Source organism: Harpia harpyja, chromosome 16, assembly GCF_026419915.1.
Source record: "Harpia harpyja isolate bHarHar1 chromosome 16, bHarHar1 primary haplotype, whole genome shotgun sequence".
NCBI classification, from domain to species: domain Eukaryota; kingdom Metazoa; phylum Chordata; class Aves; order Accipitriformes; family Accipitridae; genus Harpia; species Harpia harpyja.
Genome location: NC_068955.1, coordinates 5,092,199 through 5,114,169, shown reverse-complemented (window position 1 = coordinate 5,114,169; position 21,971 = coordinate 5,092,199). Strand labels below are relative to the sequence as shown.

The 21,971-nt window shown below is 46.2% G+C and overlaps 1 protein-coding gene across 8 annotated transcripts in view; it reads right to left on the bottom strand.

The window, feature by feature from the left end:
- Positions 1–21,971, bottom strand: part of PHACTR4 (phosphatase and actin regulator 4) — a 68,842-nt gene that overhangs the window by 14,015 nt on the left and 32,856 nt on the right. For 5 of the 8 annotated variants that reach the window (XM_052811534.1, XM_052811535.1, XM_052811538.1 and 2 more), the window contains 2 exons: positions 1,146–1,322; positions 618–698 (listed from right to left, as the gene is read on the bottom strand). In XM_052811534.1, the coding sequence (XP_052667494.1) occupies positions 618–698; positions 1,146–1,322 (258 nt within the window). Of the gene's footprint in view, positions 1–617; positions 699–1,145; positions 1,323–9,691; positions 10,012–21,971 lie in introns of those variants that run through there. The other 3 variants (XM_052811533.1, XM_052811540.1, XM_052811541.1) reach the window with 3 other exon arrangements.

Here is a 21,971-nt window from a genome sequence, read left to right as displayed (position 1 = left end):
AGACTTCTTTGACAGCAGCGCAAGCTTCAATAAGCTTAGCCGTGACTACTGTGACACCATACCATGAAGCATCTCATCTATAACTCTTTAAGGAAATGCCCCTACCCAGGCAGCTCAAAAGTCATCAGTTGGTTTCTTTTTCCAAGCCTAAGGCCTTCGAACCTGAGCTCTGAGGTCAGCGCCTCTCCCGCAGCGGTTAGAGTGCAGTCTGGAGTGCAATCAGAACAAGCCGGAGATGGCAAGTGCAAGTGTGACAGAGGAGCTTAGCAGGACAAGACAAGGTGGCTGGAGCAGGACACGTACAAGAGGGACAGGATAGTAAGTGACACACAGAACACCCCTCCCCACTGGCAGCAGACACAAAGACGTCCAAGACAGGCATTGCGCTTTCTTAGCAACACCTTCCTCACCGAACAGGCTGCCTTCCTTGCCAGGTGCAAAAGTCAGACGAGAGAGCAGATTGAAAAGGGCAAGACAAACAGACAGGAACCACATTAGCAAAGAGCCCTGAAATTTGTCTCCCGAAAAAGAATGGCTGCAAGGGTGAGGTTTTGCCAGAAGAAGATCAGCTACACAGAACACAGACAGGAGGAGGAGAAGTTCATTTGCAGACTCACCCTGCTCAGGGTCTTCCAACAGAACCCCTCTTTTTACCAGCTCCTCTCTTGGCTTTCGCATAGAAATCTTTCGTTCTAAAACTGATATTAAATTGAAAAAGAGCACTCAGAAAACAGGGTAAGCTGGAAGTTCAAGAAGATACTTTTTTAAAGGGATCCTCTGGAGGAAATATAAAAGGGCTTCAAATTTCACTGGTTTTTTGCATGGATTAAGAGAAGGGAGGAGGGACTGCACGTTCAGGCCTGCACTTCACACTAGATTGGTGATTGTGGAGCAAACCCTCCCTCCCCACAGCTGCTTGGGGAGGTTCCTTGCAAGAAAGGAATTTATTTGTCTGAAACTACTGCTCCATGGCAAGGTGTTTCTGGAGAGATTGCAGGTGCCAGCCCATCACCAAAGTCACATTTTGGTTCTTACGTGTGTCAGCACTCTGGCTTCTGACAGCAAGCCCTTCTCACTAGCCAGATGGCTAATGGCAGTTTTCCCAGTTGGAGGAAGGGACTCCCACCCAGCCCCAATTACTCTACCTTCTGAAGTCTCCTTAAATTTGTCACTGCTTTTCTTTTTCCTCCACTTCCAGGGTTTGAAGATCTTGCCGAAGCTTGAAAACTTGCTTTTCCTCTTTGTAGGTGGCGTGGTGTCACCCGATTCCAAAACGTCTACCCCCATGCCAGCATCAGTTGGGGGGTGATCCACCTCTTCGGCTGCACAGAAAAGAATAAAGAAGTTACCTTCGTGCTGCAGATAGCAGCTGCCACCTCCCACCAGCCTGCCCCCTGCACACTGGGAAACGGTGGCGCACGTTCATGCAAAGAAGGTAGCAAGACTCCATGCCTTCACGTAACCCGTCAGCATTTCACATTAGCTTAGGGAGACAAGAGTGGGGTTTCCAATGTTAACAGTGCAAAGGGTAACCGATAAGAGGCTTTCTAATGAAACAAGGATTAGTTTAAATTTGCAGTGTCACAGCTTTGCCCAAGGAACACAAATCACTTTGCTGCAGTTTCTCATCTTCAGCTGGAAGCAACTGGTGCTAGACACAAGTAATTACGTGAACACAAATACCTTCCAGACTGCAGAGCCGACTTTCATGACTGTGTACACACACTGAAATTACCAGACCCATTACAACAGCTGTATGTGCTAGAACTTAGCCTCTCCGATTTTTCCTTCTATAAATAAGGCCAGCAAAGCCAGCCAAGAGCAACAACTACACAGGAAAGCAACACAATACAGGCCTGCGCTCCACCTACTGTACTTGAAGTCTCTGGAGAGCAACACAAGAAGGACACGGAGCTGGGAAGGGACACGCACAAAAAAACCCCCAACTTGCTGCAACAAAAAAAGCTCATAAAGAAACAACTTGCAAAGCAGAACCAGAGCACGCAACGCTAAGCTGGTGACTATCAATTCGGGCTTGCCTGGTGTTGCTGTTTTCTGGGTATTTGATGAAACATAAGGGAACACTTACAATCAGCAGAATCTAGCAATGCCTGCAAAAAAATAAGAATCAGAGCGCACACAACCTAAGTGAAGCCAGCTGGTGGCCTACTTCATGGTCTTAATTTACAGACCAAGAATCCCTTGGCTTCAGCACTGCAAAAGACAGGAGCACCCAAGCTGCGTTGCAGAACTCCGTGAAAACACGCAATATCGAGAACAGAGCCTCGAGACTTCCTACAGTCCTACGACGCAGCCCTGCCAAACACCGCATACCGCAGGCTGAGGTGCCGTGTTACAAATTGCACTTGCGCGTCTTATTTTTGAGCCTCTAAGTCAAATGTTCTGGAGTTTGCAAGCCTTCTGGGATCACAAAAGGCCTTTTAGTCAACTTCAGACAAGCCTGCATGACATGCCTGCAGAAAAGACAATACCCCGTAGGCCACGCAGAAAGTTCAGCCAAGAATCCCATCTCCTGAGGCTAAGAGATTGGGAAAGGAATTTTAGGGGAAAGCCATTTTGCACATAGGACAAAGGGCTAATAATGTATCTGCTATACGCTACAAATATCCACCAAGGATACAGACCCAGATGTGAAAAAGCAGACTCCCATCAACATGGGGAAGAGCAGATTCAGGACAGGGAAAAAAAACCAAACGTGGAAAAAATGAGTTGTTTGTTGGAGCTCTACCTGCAACCCTGTAGTGCTGCCTAGCATAATATTTTAGACCCCAGGAAGCGTCAAGCTTGGGGAGCCGTAGCCACAGGCTCCCGAGCAGCCTCAGACCAGCTGGGCTGGGGACAGGCTGTCACAGTGCAAGACTGCAAGACAACTGGACCTCAGTTTTTCAGTCTGAGCACAAATGAAATGGAAGATCACTGAATAATAGAGAAGAGCAACACAGACCATGCAGCAGCACAAGGGAAACCAGAGAGTATTTCAGTAGGAGGATCTAGATCACCTGCGAGAAGTGCAGTCTAACCAAATGACAGAGGAAGAGGAAAGCCAGCCCAGGACTCCGGCTTACCGAGAGGCTGGAGTGGCAAGGAAGTGCCACTGTGCTAACCAGCAGGAAAAAAGGCTTTTCAAAGCTAATTGTGGCAATTTCAGACTTTACTTAAATTGCATGACCCTTCCAGTTCTGTACAGGTTTCTCTCCTCTCACTCATGGGACTCCAGATTTCACACAGTGGTAGCTGATGGGGTTTTTCTGTTTGGTGGCTGGTTGTTTTGTTTTTTGTTTTTTTTTTTTTTAATATCAGCCCCCTAACAGAAAGCTCACTCAGAACCAGTGAAAAGCTGATGCCAGCCAACATTTATTTGAAAAAGCAAGATCAGTTCAGCATCTGAGCTGCTGCTTAAAAAAAATCTGGCTTCATAACAGGAGAGAAATTGGGTGGAAAGTAACATACAAATGTCAGCACTGATCTGTGATTTTCTGCCGCTCTATTCTGTGATTTTCTGCTGGGAGGGAGGGAGGCAGTGGGGACAAAAAAAAATGGCACTTCAAGCTCTCAGAAACCCAAGAGGAATTGTCTGGATGTTTAGAGGCACTTTCTTCAGAGACTAGAACATTAGCCCTGGAGTTATACATGTAATTTTAAAAAGCAGTATTCACTATGTTCAATAGAGCGTTCCCAAAGTTTACCAGGCAGGCAAGACCGCTTGTCAGGCACAATCTGTGGACCGAATTTGGATCCCAAGTCCCACACACAAAGGCATTTCCTTCACCTTTCCAAAGAGCAGTGACAGCACTGAAGGCAGTCGTACCGAGCTCACTTCATGTACATCCCTTCCCTGAATTGCTCTTAGGAATGTAACTTATGTGCTGTTTGCCACCCAAGGTGTCAGAGTGCTGTACTAAGCAAAATAAGTTATGAAAAGAAAACTCAACCATCAGGTCCACAGATTAATGAACAGAGACCTCGGCAAGCTGTGATGTCTCCATTTCCAATTAGAGGGAGAACGACAAGCATTCCCCCGCAACAGTCACCTCCGAGCAGCTACGGAGGAACAGTGGACATGAAAGGATGGGCCGAAACTGCAGGAGACACACGATATCCCCAAAGCAGGAGCAGCAAAAAGCAGGGAGGGTGGGGGAGAGCCCACATGCGAGTTTTACTCCAGGTGGAAGAACCTCTTTCAGCAGCTTCTGCAGGCCAGGTCTGGCTGTCAAATCAAATACCATCTCGGGGTGGAGTTTCACACCAGGTGCCTGACTGCCATTAATTACAATCATGCAGGTTAATCCAAAAGCTAGGTTTCACAATGACATTCAGCATCAATATCTAATAACTCAGTTTTTGCTTCTCTGCCATGCGACTTCATCAGCCATGCTACCAACTGCTTGTAGGCTAGTGCTGTGCATCAGGTCTTGTCCAACATGAAAACACTTGGTTTTGCTGTTTTATAATCAGTTCCATGTCTAAAAACAGCCACACAAGAGGGGGAGACAGGCATACCAGCTACCCCTTCACAGCATAAAACCACAGTCCAAATAATTTTCACCATCCCTTTTGCTCTGTGTAGAATAAAACTTGATACACGTTAAACAATGCGAACGTCCTGAGACCACTACAGCCCACTGGGCAATACTGATGCCATGAAAGCAATTTCCCTACCTGATACAAAATGGGATTAATTTTTTCCAGTTCTGCAGCACAGGCTGCTCACAGGAGAGCTTGCAATGTCCTTCCACAGCACTCTTCCTTTTACCATCCATAATTACCACGTGGACATAGACATTTAAAACAGTCTGTTGTGATGCAATTATGAATTACATTTACTGCTAATTAGCGGGTGGATCAGCAGCTGTAGGTGTGCTTTACTGATCTGTATTTTAAATAACCTCATTGTTCAGTGATTGTTCACATTAGATAGTGTTCATACTCCCTCGGAAAAGGACCATCTCTTCCATTCACAGCCCATTTCCAGCTCAAATTTCCATGAAATGGTGCAGAGAGGACATTTCTTGCCCAAGCCACCTTCACTGTGAAGGAAGCCTCAGCAAGGTGGATTCTCTGTGCCTCCTCTTGCTCTGCTCTACAAGGTACAGGAGGGTCCCTAAGCCGCTTTGCAATGCAAGGCAGAAACCCCTCCTTATCCGAAGTCATGCACTGGGAAGCTGCTAAGGAACCACAGCGCAGTGCTTGAGGAAAGAAACTGGGCAAAAAAAGATGAACCGCACTTTTAAGTGAAGGGTGAGAAGCGTCAGGAAGCTGATGGCCTTGCCCAACCCGTCCCTTGCTCAGCACCACGGCTGTTTACTTGCACGGCAAGTCTGTGCCCAAGAGACCAGCCTCACCTTCCTCACTGCGGTCCCAGGCTGGAAAACCCATTTAAAATTTATGTAAAAGTTTAAATGAGGTCATGCAGGTGAACCCAGGGGAGTCCTCATTAGAAGGTCAGGAGCTTTTCCAATAAGCAGGTCCCTAATGTGCCCCCATGCCAAAGCACGACCTCGTTTAACCTTTCTGCAAGAATGACATGAAGTACCCACTTCGGAAGAGTGACCCTGAAGTAGGGAGAGGCCCACAGAGCCCACCCTGACACCAGCACACCATGCCTAACGCACTGCCCCACAACACAGCCCCATTTGAGAAAAACTCCAGAATAAAGCATCTACTGCAACTTCAGCACACTGCCCCAGGCAAGCGTGGGTGCTTCTCCTCGAGTAGATGGCCTGGAGCACTCAACCTGCCATGCCTCCAACAGACCCCCAGGACCCAGCAGGGTCTGGGGAGGGAACTATGCCCTGGCTGCTATCTCCCAGCTTCCCTACCAGAGCCTGCTGCCATTTCAGATCTTCTCTCTGAAACACTTAACATGTCCTGATCCTGTTCCATCAAAACAAGCAGGTGAATTTGAGCTGTTTAAACAGCAGATTTGTGTTAACCCAAAATGTTTAGACTGAAATAGTCTAGGGAAACGTCACGAAATTGGCACAGACTGGAGACACAAGAAGGCAGAAAGCTCCAGCAGTGCCAAGCAGCTAGGGATGCAATTCTCCATCAGTACGCCTGGCCAGCTGGTCTTTCAAACCCTCCTCCTGCAGACTGCTACACACATTTACACTCAAGTCTTGCCATTAAGATGCAGGCAGAAAAAAGCTCTTCTCCCACTGCACCTTGTGTTAGGTGCAAACTGTTGTGCAAGAACACGGGTGGTGTTGAGCTACCGCTGTAATGTTTTTATCCAGAGAAGAGAAACCCTTTCAGTGCAAGAAGTTGGAGACTTGCAGTTTGTCTCCAAGCTTGTCACGCAGTCAGCAAGTGGCTGCGGTGCTGCATGTGTCATCTGCTCCCAAAGCTTTTGTCAGGCTTGGGGCTGCTATTCCTATTAAAGACAGTAACGCTTTCACTTGTACCACTACTCTCAATCGGTCAAACCAGCAGAGCCAGGATCCATGGGGTCAATTAAAAATGCCATACACGAATCCCACATGTGTTCACACCATTGCCATGCACACACAACAGCAATCAGCTACCTAGCTGACCTTTAGGAAATAACACAATATAAATGTAACGGTTTAATGGTCACACCATGGTCCAAGCAAGGAAAAGCCATCACATGAGCAGATATAGTTAACCCCCTTCAGAGATCAAGCCCCAGAATACCCTTTTCTACAGCAATGCACTACCAGCCTAGAAAAAGGCACAGCAGAGACTTCAGGTACCAACATGAACAAACAAAAAGTTTTTCTTTCATTAAGGATCATCTCTCATAGGGAAGATACCTGCAACAGTACATGAGATAGCAGGACCTCTGATGCATAGTATTAAAAAAAAAAAAAAAAAAATTGAACCAAGCTGCATCTAGCGTAGGTCATTGCAGAATTAGTTCTGGTGAATTTTTAAACCATTTTAACTTAGGCCACACACCATCAAAAAAAAAACAGCATGGCTATGGAGAAGTTTTATTTTGTTTTTAACTGGCACACCATTACATAAGCTAAAAATCACTTCAAGATCCAAGTTAGAGACCCTAACAAAGCAAGACTGAAGGCTGTGAAGAAATCAAAGAATTGCATCCCAGATGCTGACAATTCATATTATATTGCTATAAGCCTGGGAGGGAAACTACTGATTGCCAGTGTTCATGAAGAAAATGGCACAATCCTTTAAGGATGAAGGGTCAGTGAGCCCCAGGACAGGACTGCAGACTGAAGCTGTTAGGAAAAGACCAAGAACATGCTGCTTTTCTCCCTGAAATATCTCTGCAGACATCCAAGAGTTGGTGGAGCAGACTTTAACTCCAAAAGAAGATGCGTCTCACCACTGCCTGCACTACAACTGGCTCTTTGCCCCAGTCCTTTGCAGAGATGTAAGATCTGGTAAATTCTATCTTCATTAAGAGACATCCTCACAAAGGAAACGAGAAAGCATCAGTATTTTACTTTGTAACCAGACTTGCATAGTGTGTAAACCATGAGCTTGAGCCCAATTCTTTCCATCTGCAAACCATAGTTCACCCAGAACACGATCCACTTCTTATCGTAGTAGTTACTACAGGATTTCCACAAATCCCAGGAGTTTCTCTTCATAAGGAGCTCACTGGGCATTTCTGTCTCACAGTCATAGCCTCAAGGCTCACATCCAGACAGAACTGCAGCAGTGAGACTGTGCTACAGCAAAAGACAGTGTAAACGCTTAGCTGAGAGCTAAAAAGCACTCAGACAAATTAGGCACTTCAATGCCACAGCAGCAACTCTGAACACTTCTGCTTAATCACCTTTATTTTCCTAAGTTAGGCACACACCTGAAGTTCTGCTATCACACAAGCCCAGAAGGTGCATCAGGAACTTTTGCTGAGAATGTGGCTGCTCATTATACACCTAACCTCACTGTACCTTCAGAAGCGTGTTTTGCAGTACAGCCTGGACCTAAGGCTACAGTGGGACCGACTGCCTCGCAACATCGAGCCTGCACTGGCTAACGCTGTGGGACTGCAACAAACTCTCCCGTTGCCAAAACAGTGTTGATGCACAGACTGGAGAATAATTCAGCTCCCTCGTCTTCGCCAGGCAGAGCAGTTAAGGATCCAAAAAGCTTTCAAGCAAACAGCTACAACTCAAAAAGCAAACAAAGGCTCTTTTGAGGGAAATGCTGTTAAGGTTAAAGTATCAAAAAAGCGCTTTAGGTAAATGTTTCTAAGCTTCCTATAACAGCTTTAAAAACCATGTGCATTTCCTGAATGGTCCAGGGAAGACATGAATCCTGACCTCAAAGCAATAAAAGGCTGTGGTCACAAAACTGCCTCAAATAGTCCCAGCCCTCAGCTTCCCTGTTTTTTGTATGTTTCTCATCACCATAACCTTCACAAGACCTTTCTTTTCAACAGCATCCTGCCGAAGTTAACACAAGAACCATCTCTTCAAGTTCACAATTTATTCAGTAGGAACTATGCAAGCTGTGCAATGAAAAAAGACTTCAGATAGCAAATGACCAGTTGAGGAAACACCAGGTCTGCTGGACTCCACTCTCCGACAAAGGACAATGTCATTGCACCAAGTGAGCCCCCACTCCCCTGAAAATTACCACCATCTCTGGTACTTGATGAGAGAAAGAAAAGAGCCCAAGACTGAACAGGTCAGCTTCTAACAGCACATAAATCCAAGGAGAAGATGCTGTTAATCTCCATTGACAGTATGAAGACGACTGAAGTTTTACTTCTCCCTTCCACTCTTTCAATACCACTTATTTTTAGCAGCTCTTGAACAAGACTAGCTGGAGTGAACTGGGGGTGGGTAAGAAAGAATCACTGGTTTAATCTGAGCCCTAAAAATACTTGGTAGGTGTAAAGTTATAAAAGTGAAAAAGAATGAAAAAAGAAATCTGTATCTTAGGGAGCTCTCCATGTGCAAATGTCAAGGGTTTCTCTAAAAACCAGATAATTCCACTGTACAGATGAGAGTAAGCAACTCAGCCCAGACAGCTGACAGCAAGTCAGTATGAGATAAAAGGGAACAACATGATGCATAAAGTCTCCTCTTATAGTGAGTATATGGCAGTCCCAGCGCTGGGAACAGCACCTAAGACAGAGACCTGGAAATAACACTGACCTACACGCAGTGTTCTGGAAGTAGTGCTACTTCCAGGACTTAAAGCAAGGTTGTGTTTGCTACAGCCTGCCAGTTACTCATACCTCACACAGTAGAGAGAGAAAACAAGCAGGAAGGTCACTGCCAAGCCCTTTCTCCCCCAAAAACTACTACAGCTGCCCCAAAAAGCTGGGTGACATTACACACAAGGAGGCAGCTCTGGGCAGCTTTGGTCTGGTCAGACTATCGGGGCTGGCTCCTATGCCATTCAGGTGAATTCACCACTATCCAAGTGCTTTGCAAAGCTGGTGTCCCTGAACCCGTCCATGCAAGACAGAGGCTACCCCTAAAAACGGCAGCTCGGAGCCTGTCTGAAGATCAGCAGAACGTGTTGCACAGCGATTGCATGTGACATGAGTAAGAGAAAGGAAGGAAATGGAGTTATTTCTCTGGCTTCTCTTCCCAGCTACGGAGCCGGGCGCAGGTTACACAAGCCCTGCATTCCACTCCTCCCAACTCCTCCGTTTCACCTGCAATCCTGCCCTGCCGCAGCCCCAAAGTTTCCTCCATCTCCCCTGCCCTCCATTACTCACCAAAAGCAGCTGGATTTACCGGTCTTGAGAAGTGCGGCTGCCCCATTAAATTCTTTTCTAAGCAGCTCTCCGGGAGGAGGCAGGAGAGGGAGAGAGGAAAAAAAGTCTACCCTGAGAGAGCACTTTAGTCCTTTAAAATTATAAATCCACCCTTCGGACTGGGAAAGAGCCTGGCGAGCGAGGCGGCTGCCAACTCTCAGGCAACCACATGGGTATCCGACAGTCCAGCGCAGGTCCGGTTCTCCCTGTACCCCATGGCTGGGCACTTGATTCTCATAAATAGGCGGCCGTGCCAGCTCCCTTCACGCAGGAATGCCTGTCATTCCAGAGCAGAGCAGGCTAGGGCCGAAGCTCAGGAAGGGGAGGAGACAGCCAGCCACGCTCCAGCCACTTAGCTGCATAATCCAAATCATCAACACCCCTCGCTCCTTCCTCGCATCAAGTTTAGCAAGAATGGAGAAAAGCTGGGAGCGAGGAGAGGGGGAGACCAGCATGTTTTGCTCAAGGAAGGGCTTGGAGAAACCATGCATGCCAATACACGGAGGGGTTTCACCTCCCAAACAGGATCAAGGAGGTAATAACGTACCTGAGCCTGTAAAATACAAACCAAGGCGGTCATGAATGAGAAAGCATGGTACTCTAACTGTTGTAGGAGCTGCACTATCCTAAGAGTAAAGGGAATTTCAAAAAGAGTGCCTGAGCTGATACATATCTATCCAGACATATAATAATAAAAATACAATTTCATAGCAATTCCTCTCTCCGCTAAAGTTATCAGGAAGAAGATAGGAGCAGGGAACGTATCTTCTCGTTTAATTGAAATTTAACAAAGGAAAATTTAAATTTAACGTGGAAGGTAAGAGTTTATTTTTCATTCGTGTGTCACATCTTGATAGGTAAGGTAACAAATATGCCTTCCCAACATTTGCATCATAACAAAGATCTCCAGAGTTTAAATATGTCCACTTGGATTCTTTTTCATCAAAATTTGCATTAGGACTTCAGTGAACCTACAGATCATTTCCTGCCCCTGTACCCCACAGAGGACTGGGAAAACCTTTAAAGATCAAGCAGCTTAATCTTAACTCAAGGGAAAAGGAAAAACAATTTTCAAAAACATACAGGAATGTGCTGCGGCATCACACCAGTGACTAATCAGGAACCTGAACCCATCTGACACATCCAGGTTTGCTCTCTCCCACTGTAGGAATGGCTGCAGGAAAAAGCAGTTTTAAGCACACCAAGATTTGCTGCAGCCCTGGAGGTCCCTGTCCTTGTCAGGACAGCAGCCACAGTGCTTCGATATCGCTGAATATTACTCAGGCAGCCAGGAAGAGTTCAGGACAAGCTCACTACTGCAGCAGTCCCGATAGTAAAAATCTTCTATTCTGGGAAACAACAAAATCCAGATTGTCAATTTGGGCTGGTGCAGCTGGGAACAATCAATGCTGCGCATTAGTCAGACACCCAAAGCGAACGCCCGCTTCACAGCGGCAGAGATCGCCATTCACAGCCGCGTGTCGCAGTGGGAGGCAGTTTTGCAGCCAACACATCCCAGGAAAGGGAAGGGGCTAGTTCTGAAATCTAATAAAACTCCACCTCAGCCACAAACACACCTGGAAGATGTTGATGCTCTTGGTTCTTCCACTAACATACTAGACATGCCATCGGACAACTTGCAAATCCATTCCTTTCTTCCAAAGCACAGCTGTAAAAACACAGGAGGAAGCAGGACACCTCTGCACCTTCTCCAGCTGCACCAGCACCCTGCTTGTCCTTAACCCCTGCCTGCTGAGCAGACGACCACCATCCCCATGGACATCAAGAGCACAGCAGCAGGAGCAGGTGGAGGAGCAAGGGATCAGCAGGCACGTGGAGGCGGAAGAGCAAATAGCACTCTCCTCCCTCGCGCAGAACATATGGACGTTCCTGAAAGCATTGCTCTTATCAGCCTCCCACCACCAGACATCTCTGTGCTCGGAAAAAGAGCCTGCATTTCTGTCTGGTCAGCCACAGCAGTCAGCTTCCAAGTACTTTTGATTTTCATTGTGGGCAATTAACATACTGATTCACAGGCATGCTCTACCTCATTTAAGATGCTCTGCTTTGAAACAAAGAAAAAAGCCATTTTAAAGCCATTTAAATACGCTGCCATCTGGCAGGGACCCACAAAGTTTGGAGATAGAGGCTGGAAGACTTCTCCAAGTCTGTAAATCAGCTGTCCAGCTTGGAAGGAGGTCTGGAAAAAATATCCCTGCATCTAGGAATGCTACAGAACGCTAAACACTGCATCTAGACTTGCCTGACTTCCAAGGAGATTAAAGCCATTGCATTTTATATTGCATTTGCTGTGAATTAAGAGTGCACAAAGCTCTGCTGCAGAACAGATGACACAGGGTAGGCTGTTAAAGCACAGCAGCACAATCATATGCCTGACCCCTTATTTCTACATTAGTAAAACATGAAACGTTAGCTTAAATTTCATTGAAAGAGATTTAAACGAATGCATTTAAATTCACAGCGGCTGCAGTCCAAGAGCACGCACAACAGTTACTCAGGCTCTGGTGCTGCACAGTAACTCGCTAGGCTGTGAAAACACAATCATGCAATAAAGCCCTTTCACATTTCTGTATCATTGATCAGGCCTTACGAACCATCACAAAGAGAATAACAAGACTATTTGGCAAAGGCACTTGTAATAAGGTTTGTACCAGAAGTATTAATATTTGCTTAATATTAAGGGTTGTGGTGCTCAAGGTGCAGAGAGATACAAATCTGCATTGCAAATTGTAACTGGCTTTGGACTTCAAACATCCTTTAGGAGTATCAGCTGCAACTCTCTCCTCTTTGGGGAAGAAAGAGCAAAAACTGCACCAGAAAAGGGCTGATAAAACACAGAGAACAGCAGAAATCCAAACCAAAACTAACACCAACATCATTATTTTCATGGTGGACTCCTGGCCAGAAAAACCTGCCAGTCCATCCTTCAGTTCCATCTCTGGAAAGAAAGGTGCAAATTCTGCACCTGCAGACACAACGCAAAAAAACGTTCCTGTCTCAACTCTAGCCCAAGCACAGAGTGTAAAAGCAGCCATACGTACTGGGCTCTTAAGTAACCCTTTGCATCCATAGTGCTTTGTTTCACAGCTAGGGAAAAATATGGGACAAAGCTATCTGCCCAAGTTCCCCGCCAGCAGCACATGAAGAGCACAGAGCACCGACACTCAGGGTTTAGCACCCCGTCAGGTAAGGCTGCTTCAGCTCTACCAACAATCAGTGAGACAAAACCTTAGCCCCCATCCAGCTGGACATCTTGGATAAAGGAAAATCCACATTTCAAGTAAGGACAAGTAACAAATGTTCAAAATTCCCATAATAATGCAGAAGGGCCATCTGACTTAGCTGCACAGCAACCAGAAGAAACCAGAGCAAAGCCTTTACTCCTCAGGGACAGGTGAAGACCTTTATGAGAAGGAAGAGCTCGGAATAGCAAAGAGCTTTCTACAGGAAAGCAAAAAGGGATACAGCTGATAGTCCCTTCAGTATTTTCTTCTAAAAACATAGTAACCAAGAAACCCCAGTTACATGAAAATTTTACTGGATTTCAGGAGAGTCAGATGGCTAAAACAAAACAAGATGACCGGTTACAGGCAGTAAACACCCAAGAAGTGGGGTACATCGCTTTCCTCTGAAGTTTCATTTCCTCTCCATCCAGACCAGCATCCCATTAAAAACCCAGCATTCACATGTTAATAGTCTGTTTATATACACTGTAAAAGGAACTCTTCTGGATTGTTTCACTTTAAAATCTAATGAAACCCATAATGAGCACAAATATTAGCTCCTCTAATAAAGACACTGTTGTTCACATTTCAGTTCACACCAACATGAAACACTGCATTCATCTGCTGTGACTCAGACATTTATGTTCCATGATTCAGCCACAGGAACATTAAAAAGGACTCTTGCATTATCCCATCCATGCACACGGAGCTGTCTATTTAAAACCAGTGATACTGGGCGTTTTCCTTTAGAGCCCATCAGCAAAAGACTCCACAGTAGCTACAGGATGTTCAAGGCTCTTTCCTTGCTGGAGATGCACCCACCTGAAACACTAACACAGGCCCATGGTACTATCTTACCAGGAGGGTTGGCAAGGAGAAAAAAAAAAGTGGCTGCACCATGACTCCGGATGCATTTCACCACAATCTGTTTGCTAGCAATCCTCAGCAGCTTTGGCAGAACAAGGAGAATATGAAAAAATATATATATATTTAACAGCTCTAGTTACCTACAAAGATGATCATTTCTGGGCTGTGCTCTGAAACAAAGCATGTGGAAGAGTTATTAACTACAACAGCAGACCAAGGGGAAGCAAGTGGGTAGGAAGCCGGGTAGTCAATCTCAAAGGTCACAAGCCAACACAACGTGACGCTCTTCCTTTCTCCTCACATGGTATTAAAAGTCAGCCTGATACCCGGTGTGGAAATGGAAAATGGTTTATTTATAAGCCAGCTGGTATTGCATTGTTAGGTTCTGTATACTTTAATGAAAGGGCGCTGGTTCGGATAAGACAGAAAAGTGAGGTAACCGCTCCTAAAGCACATGATTTCCTCCATGCTTCCTGTGACATTTCCAAGAGGGAAACTCCTATTTCCCAGAGCATTCCAGTCCCCTTGTCCCCACCAATTAGTCAGCATGGCGATAGCAGCTGCTCGATCTCAGAAAGCGAAGGGCAGCGGATCTAGACACCAGGGACTGTCTTGGTGCCACCATGTACGTGCTGGTGGTGGGGAAGGTGACCAACCCATGTCCTACAGAAGCCCAGATGTTGACCAAGATGGAGCACAGCTGGAGGATTGCTCTGGGCTCAGCAGCAGCCTCTGCCAACAAGCTGACTGACAGCACGTTCGGCCTCACGTTTAGGAAGGGAAAATAAAGTTGAGGACATGCTGCTGGAAAGCCTTGTGATCGCAGCGGGTGGCTGGAACACAAGGAATTGCTTAATTGTCACAAGGACCAGGCTAAAGAAAATTGCATAGTACGTCTTGGGGCCAAGAGGATCTTAAGGCCAAAATATCCCCCAGCCTTGTTTTCCAGCAGAGGAAGCGCAACTTTCAATGAGAGCACATTTTAGCCAGTACTGAAAACATATCTTTAATGCCTCCTCACCATTCACTATAATTACAACATATGCTAAATATTTTCTTGTTTACTAGTGAGGGAATGCTAAGGAATGTAATCCTGACAAAATTAAAGATTCAGTCACATCTTGGCTAACTTGATCACCGCGGTGATTCATGGCTATGCCATCTTGAGGCAAGGGAACTTCCAAAGCTGACAAGCTACTTTTTGGAGCACCTTGAAGCAGCATTAAAAGAAACACTGGTGAGAAGCCAAAGGAAGCACGGATATAGGACACATTCCAGCAAAGCATCAGGCATCAGCAAAGCATCAGCATATTCCCAACAGTGAAGCACTCGGAGGCAGGATACCCATCTGCCACTTCCAGCTATATTATTAGGAACACATTAAGCAAAAACACGGAGAACAAAATTACATTAATTATTCCATTGTTTAGGGAAGAAACAGGCATGGCATTTAGCTTAACTCTTGTTTAACCCTCTCCCACAGCAAAAACTAAGCTACTCGGAGAAGAACCTATAAAACTGATATCACCTAAGGCTTCCCATTGCAAAACACTGGAGATAAAGCATGACAAAACTAACAGAGCTTCAGCACAAATCAAAAATATATTCCCCTTCTTCCGAACCAGTACCCAGCACGTGCTTTTAGGACTGGCACAGCACAAGTATACAGTGCTCTTCCTAAGTGAGTGGCTGCAGTACAGACATGCTAGACAGTCACATCCTCCATGTTAACCACCTTATTGGACAAACCTAACTCGCACAAGACTTTACAGCTTTATACAGACATTATTCAAAATAACCGAGTCCTTTTGCAAAGAGGTAAGTCCATCTATGCTACCTATAAAACTGACAGGACAAACTCTGTTAAGCACTACACTGGAGACTGCAAATTAACAGCAGGAATAGCAGTAAATATTAAACCTCTAAAATAAGATTAATTTGAAATTAACAGGCAGAGGTAGCACGATATTTAACTCTAGAAGCTACTCTGCAAGGTAGAGGTCAAGGTCCACAGGCTAGTATCCCTGCTCTGATTCATTAAGAGACTCATGATCCCAAATTTCTCTTCCTACCTCTAATCCTTCAAGATGACAAACTATGTCTTAAGTTGAAAGCCTCTCTGCCCACATGCCGGCTGCAAAGAAAGGCAGCAAGATTCCTCTGTAAAAGTCTTGTTTCCTCTTTTTGACATTTCACAAAAATCTCAGCAAGTGCACTTGCTCTTCATATCTGAAGATGAAACTGCAGCAAAACATTTTAGTATTTCCTCTGCCTCCCTAAAGGGCTCAGTGCAGGCACACCGCACCAGTAAGCCAAATTATCCTTCAACACCTAGAGCTCTTCAGGCTGAAGTTACGTTTTTTCCAAATTACTGCACAAAGCCAGCCAGTGCCAGGGCATCCTACCATCCTTCACTCACTTGGCTCTGCCCAGGGAGACTTACAAAAGCGCCTTGGTTTAGCTTTTGGGGAACACCCAACTTCCCCACCGCACCTGCTCTGCTTTAATTATTGACTAGGCTAGAAGCTCCTTATTAAAATGCAAGGCAAGTTTGGCACACAATCTCAGCTTCTGATCATCTTGAGCAGATACATTTGGAAGAGAAACCCAAATTCCCTGCCACAGTTCAGAAATTAAAAGAAACGGCAGATAGATTTGGCTTAAGACACTTAAATTCAGCAAGAAAAAAAAATACATTTTGCACCCGTGCAACTGAAAACTCTCATAAAATTTGAAATTTTAAACCACAACTTTAGATTCACACACAAACATCAGGTTTAAAAGCTTCCTTTCAAACGTACTGTGTTTTTACAAGCCATTTCTACCAGAGTGAATCTAACAGATAATTACAGGTTTGACCTCCTTCTATTGCACAAATATGCCTTTTGAAACAATGTGGATAAATATTTGCCCAATACAAGAAGACAACTCCAAGAGGAACCATTCCAGTTTATCAACTTTGTGATTCATGTTGATACAAGCTTTATTCTCTATTTAAGGAACAAGATAACGCTTAGGAAGTTCATCTAGCCAAATATGTTTCATATATCTACCATGGACCACCCTAAACAGTGGCACGTCCAGACCATGGGTCACACCCAGACAAGAGCCATCAGCAAGACAGTGAGTGAACCTCAACCTCAACTCGCCAAATATTTACTATTGCTCAACCACCAAGGTGTCTCCAAGCAGCAGCAAGGCTTAAGACTGAAACACACCAAGTAAAAGATTGCTGCTAGCGTGATTGAAGCAATGCTTGGGTTTGTGTTGTGAATCATCCCCTTCCTTATCCCTTTTGAACTGGCTTGCTGGGGAGAGAATTATGGAGGCCCAAAGGAGCCGAAAGCAAAATGTGAGCACCCTATCTAACCCCCTCAGGCTCCTCCTGAAATCCCAGCCCCTGCCCTGATGCTCCTCTGTTTTCTGCCAGCACCAAGAGCTCTTGTGAAAACAAGACAGGGACAGACATGAGCACCAAAAGCCACCCCAGAACAAGGCACAAAAAGCAGACATGACAATTTCAAATGGGTAGCTTACGCCCCAAGACATATACAGACTGGGTCCCCAAAACCAAACGCTGTTGACGCATCACATTGACTCACACAAGCTGCAGAGACAATGCCATGGCAATTGTTTACAGTGTCAAGGCCATTTCATATAATTAAAGGAAATGTCAAGAGATGAGATAACACCAACAGTTCAGAAGGTACAGCTAATCGTAGCCTTGTAAGAAGCTGTTTCTCCCGGAGTTGCTCCCTCTCTTGCAGATGCGACCCTTCACACATTCCCAGAATCCTCATTTCACATAATTTCACCTCATTCCCTTGCTCCTGCATTTGTAGAGCACCAGCAGTGACCTTATTTAGGAGCAAGTAGCACCATACCAAAACAGCGGTTGAAAACCCTTTCTGAGACTATCAAATAATGCTCCTGTCTACTCACACTTGGCATGGTTGCATGTGGGGTTGCAGATCGTCTCTGAGCACTGCTGCAAGCACCACTGCCGAGAGGAAATGTGGTTAAACTGAAACAGGACTGTTTCTGCCAGTAAGAGGTTTGACTGTAGCCCAGCATGACCACTGCAGTCCATCAGGACTGGCTTTGAAGCAGCCAACTCAAATGCCAACAGCCGCCTGCTCGTAACAGCCGTGAGCTCTGCAAGGGCGAGCTACTCAAATATTTACTCACCTTCTCAGACAAATTTTGCAGTGTAAGAGTTATAGCACACTACTATTTCAAGTACATAAGCTAACAAGCTTAGAGCCAACCCAGGAAGGCTTATGTGAGCTGTAGTCCTATGTTCACTTGCAACGCAGATAACCCCCAAGTCAGTGGGCTAGACAGAGCAGCGTGATTCACCTTGCTCCTGCCCATGGCAGCCTTTGTAAGCCTCACACCTATGTTAAACACCTCGAGATAGGGGCTCGGATCAAAGAATGACGTGGCAGCCATTAGGCAGCCACGGAGCTCCATGGGACATCCCATGGCTCCATGAGGTTACGATGTACTTCCCAGCGCTTAAAGAGGTCAACGCTGCTGATGAGGGAGAAAGATCTCACAGGCAAGTATCAGTACAAACTCCCCACCGTGGCATCCACCAAAGAGTTCCCGCCTCAAGATCCACAGCAGGCAAGACTGAGCAGCATCAAAACTCAAGTTCAGGGGTTTTCAGCTTGCAGGAAGAATGAGCAAGAACTATCTTTAAGGGGTGCAAAGAGAAGCCACAAAGAAAACCAGGTACATTTGGATTAACTAACTTCACGGGGGTCTGTGCCTCATATCAGATGATGTTCAAAGGTGCACAAATGAAAAGTTGAAAGCCATGGCTCCACTAAGCACATTCTTCAAGCAGTAGTTACAGCAAGGATACATTAGAGCAAGCATTTGAATTGATGCACAAAATTTAGGGTGTGTAAACATAAACATTAACCCATTTCTCCATGCACTTTAGGTTTGAAATGGGGAGTTTGTTCTTGTGCTGGATTCCCACCTAAAAAAGCCTGCAGTAGGTGCTAGCTCCCTTGCTGTAAGAACGCCATCCCAGGGCTTCGCCCATGGTCCCTGAAATTACAGGCTACAACGACGCCATCTAAATCCTTTACCTTTTCAACAGCAGGGCTAGCTGGCCCCTGGGCACTTAAACTGAAACTCCAGCTGGTCCAAAATCCTAGATGGCCCCTTGGCTACACCAGCCCATGTCTTCTCCCTGCCTTCTTTGAGGCAGCCCGGACACACGAGTCATTAGCAATGCTGAAGCCCATTTCTGCTGTAAGGGTGCTCCTCAGAGCTTCCAAAGCAATCCTCACCTTTGTCAAGGGAGTAGAAAGAAAAAAATAAAACCTCACCAAAAAATCTGCAGTTCTTAACGAGATTCAGATCAGCCTTAGGAAAAAAAAAAAGAAGAATCAAAGCTTGGAAACTAAAAGCTGACTGACCCTTTAATGGAACTTTCCCATATTTATGGAAATTTCTGGTTTGGCACAAAAACATCTGCTCATTTAGTGGGTGTTGTAGAAATCACTTCTATAGTGATGCTGAAAGAAAGAGGCCTGTTTTATTGTTAATTGAGCCTCTGGCTACACAGTAGAGGAAAAAAATATTTTCCCTGACTTTGAAACTCAAATTCTAATTCTCACGAGGCTGTAGGTCTATACCTCTTGCACAATACGCAGTAGTCGATTTCTGTCTGTAACTGCAGAACCATAAGTTGCTACGTTTTGCTCTGCTGCAACCAAGAACATAACTTGACCTGGCAGCGAAAACGCCATTGTTCCAGCTCATGACAAACCCTGCACAAAAGTCAGGCCACTAAGACTTGGAGGTCTGTGGGCCCAACAGGAAAGCAATCCTGTCTATAACGAACACGCATTAGGGCTTTTCTCTCTCCTCCCTACGCCATCATTTTGGTTGTGTTTTCCTGACATTGGCTACCCTGCAATATCAGACTGCTTAAAAACAAACTCAAGGTAATCCTTTTAAAAACCCCACCAGTTACTTCCATTTAGAACAACTGCTACAGGCTATCACAGATGCAAAATCAGGCTTTCAAACCAGAACTGATTATATTCTGCAAATATGATGGCCCGGGAACGGTCTCCAGCACAGGAACTCACTCAACTGCAGACTCTTGATGCCAGGAAGGCATGACGAAGGGAAGTCTCCTTTTATACTCGTCCTTGTTCTTCAGTTCTCTTCCTAAACATTTATTTAGGGATGGGCTCAGGGGATCTTTGCTGTGGAAGAGTGAATGGCTTCATAAGGCAACAGGGTGCTCATTATCAAACTCATTTAAAAAAAAAAAAATCCAGCACCACTAGAAAACAGTGCCCCAGACACCACATCCCAAAATTAACTCTAGGAAGACTGATCAATACTTTATCCTGAACAGGAAAATAAGAAAAAGCCCTGAACAGATAGGGAGTGTCAAGGGTGCCAGACTGACTGGTATAATCCCATTATAGAGTTATCCAGAGCAAGGAGTTTGCTCAATATTTGAGAGATAACAGGATTAACTTAATGTTCAACATCATTTCAGCCTAATAATTGCAGAATCACTCCTAAGGCCCTAATGTCATTGATTCAACAGGGGATTCCCATCAACCCCCCCACCAGCCCCAGCTTTGAAAGCCTGTTCATTAGCGTCAGCATCTTAAGTTAATTACTTTGAGAGATTTTCCTTTCCTCCCCAAAGCGAAATGTAACTTAACCCCTGCAACACACAATGCTTGAGCAGAACAAACTTCTACCTTCCCTCCAGGAAAGGATGATGTTTACTTTCCTAATCACCACTAACATCTCCAAGATATAATGTTAAGATCAAAGGGCTGGGGGTGGGGAGGCAGCTTTTTCAACATTTCGGTTGAATTTCAATGAAAATCATCGCAGAGGCTGGTTATAGTCCTCTCAACGATCAAGGGTCAGCCTCAGACATCTGCCTTCCTGAGATGGGGAGAGGGTGTTGATCTACCCTTTGAGAACAGAGATACCAGCAGATCCGTCCAGTGACGATCACCACCGAGGAGTGAGTCTTCAGGAGTTATTTTCCTTGCCAAGCCATGACTCACTGTTCACCTAGCCTTGGAAATGAGTCCCCTACTGCAGCCGTGCTGGGGAAGTACAGGGAAAACATACAAAGCAAACAGTACACAGAGACGTTTCCTGGCCCGCGGGAGAGAGTTGGGGAGAACCACAGGAACCGGGCCGTGTTTTTCTACGGGATTCTTATATGGAGCACGGAAAGTTATTAAATTCCACCTTTTCAAGCACAGGAGGCAGCTTTTGTTTGGACACGCTACACCAATTAGGCCACCCTTATTATTCTGCCCCTAACCTGATGCAATTGCAGCATGCCGCTGAGTCACCCCCCCACTTCACAGCACCCTGCTAGCTCACCGCCTGTGAAAGTCGACAGCCATGACCACTGCTTGGCTGCACCTTCTCAGTTTGTTCCTCAACACCCCCCCCCCCAAAAAAAAAAAGAGGGGGATCCCCAGGGCCCTGCTCTTGCTGGAGGGGGCGGGGGGGGGTGGGTGCCCTACAGAAACTCAGTTTTCCCGGGAAAGCACCCTGGCAGGGGTTGCGGGCACGCAATTCTCCGCCTCTCGGGGGCGAAGCCGTGGCAGGCAGCCCGCCGGTGCGGGAGAGGGGTCCCCGCCGAGCCCGAGCCTCCCCCGTCCTCCCCCGCCGCCGGCCCGGTGCCGCCCGCCACCTGGCGGCCGCAGCGCAGAGCCGCGGCCGGCGACCCCCGCCCCGCGCCCCCCCCGGTCGGTGGGGACACACGGCCCGGGACGAAACGTTCGGAGGAACGCGATGGGGGCGTGTGGCAGCGCTGGACGGTGGGCACCCCGGTGAGGGATGAAACGCGGTCCCGGCAGCCGCGGCCACAACAGGCAGGGAGGGGAATTTGCCGGTCCTGCAGCAAGCACCCGTGTGCATCCCACGAGAGAAGCCTTGCAGGAGAGGTGCTGTCTCAGACACAGATCTCTGCACCCGTTCTGGCCGACTTTAGCACAATTTGTTGCTATTTCCAGCTCTAGATTTCTCCAGCGACCACGCCGCGGCCTCCCAGGTTAGCGGCAGTGACGCCCCATACACCCGAGATGAAAGCGGGTTTCCAGGCTGAAATGGAA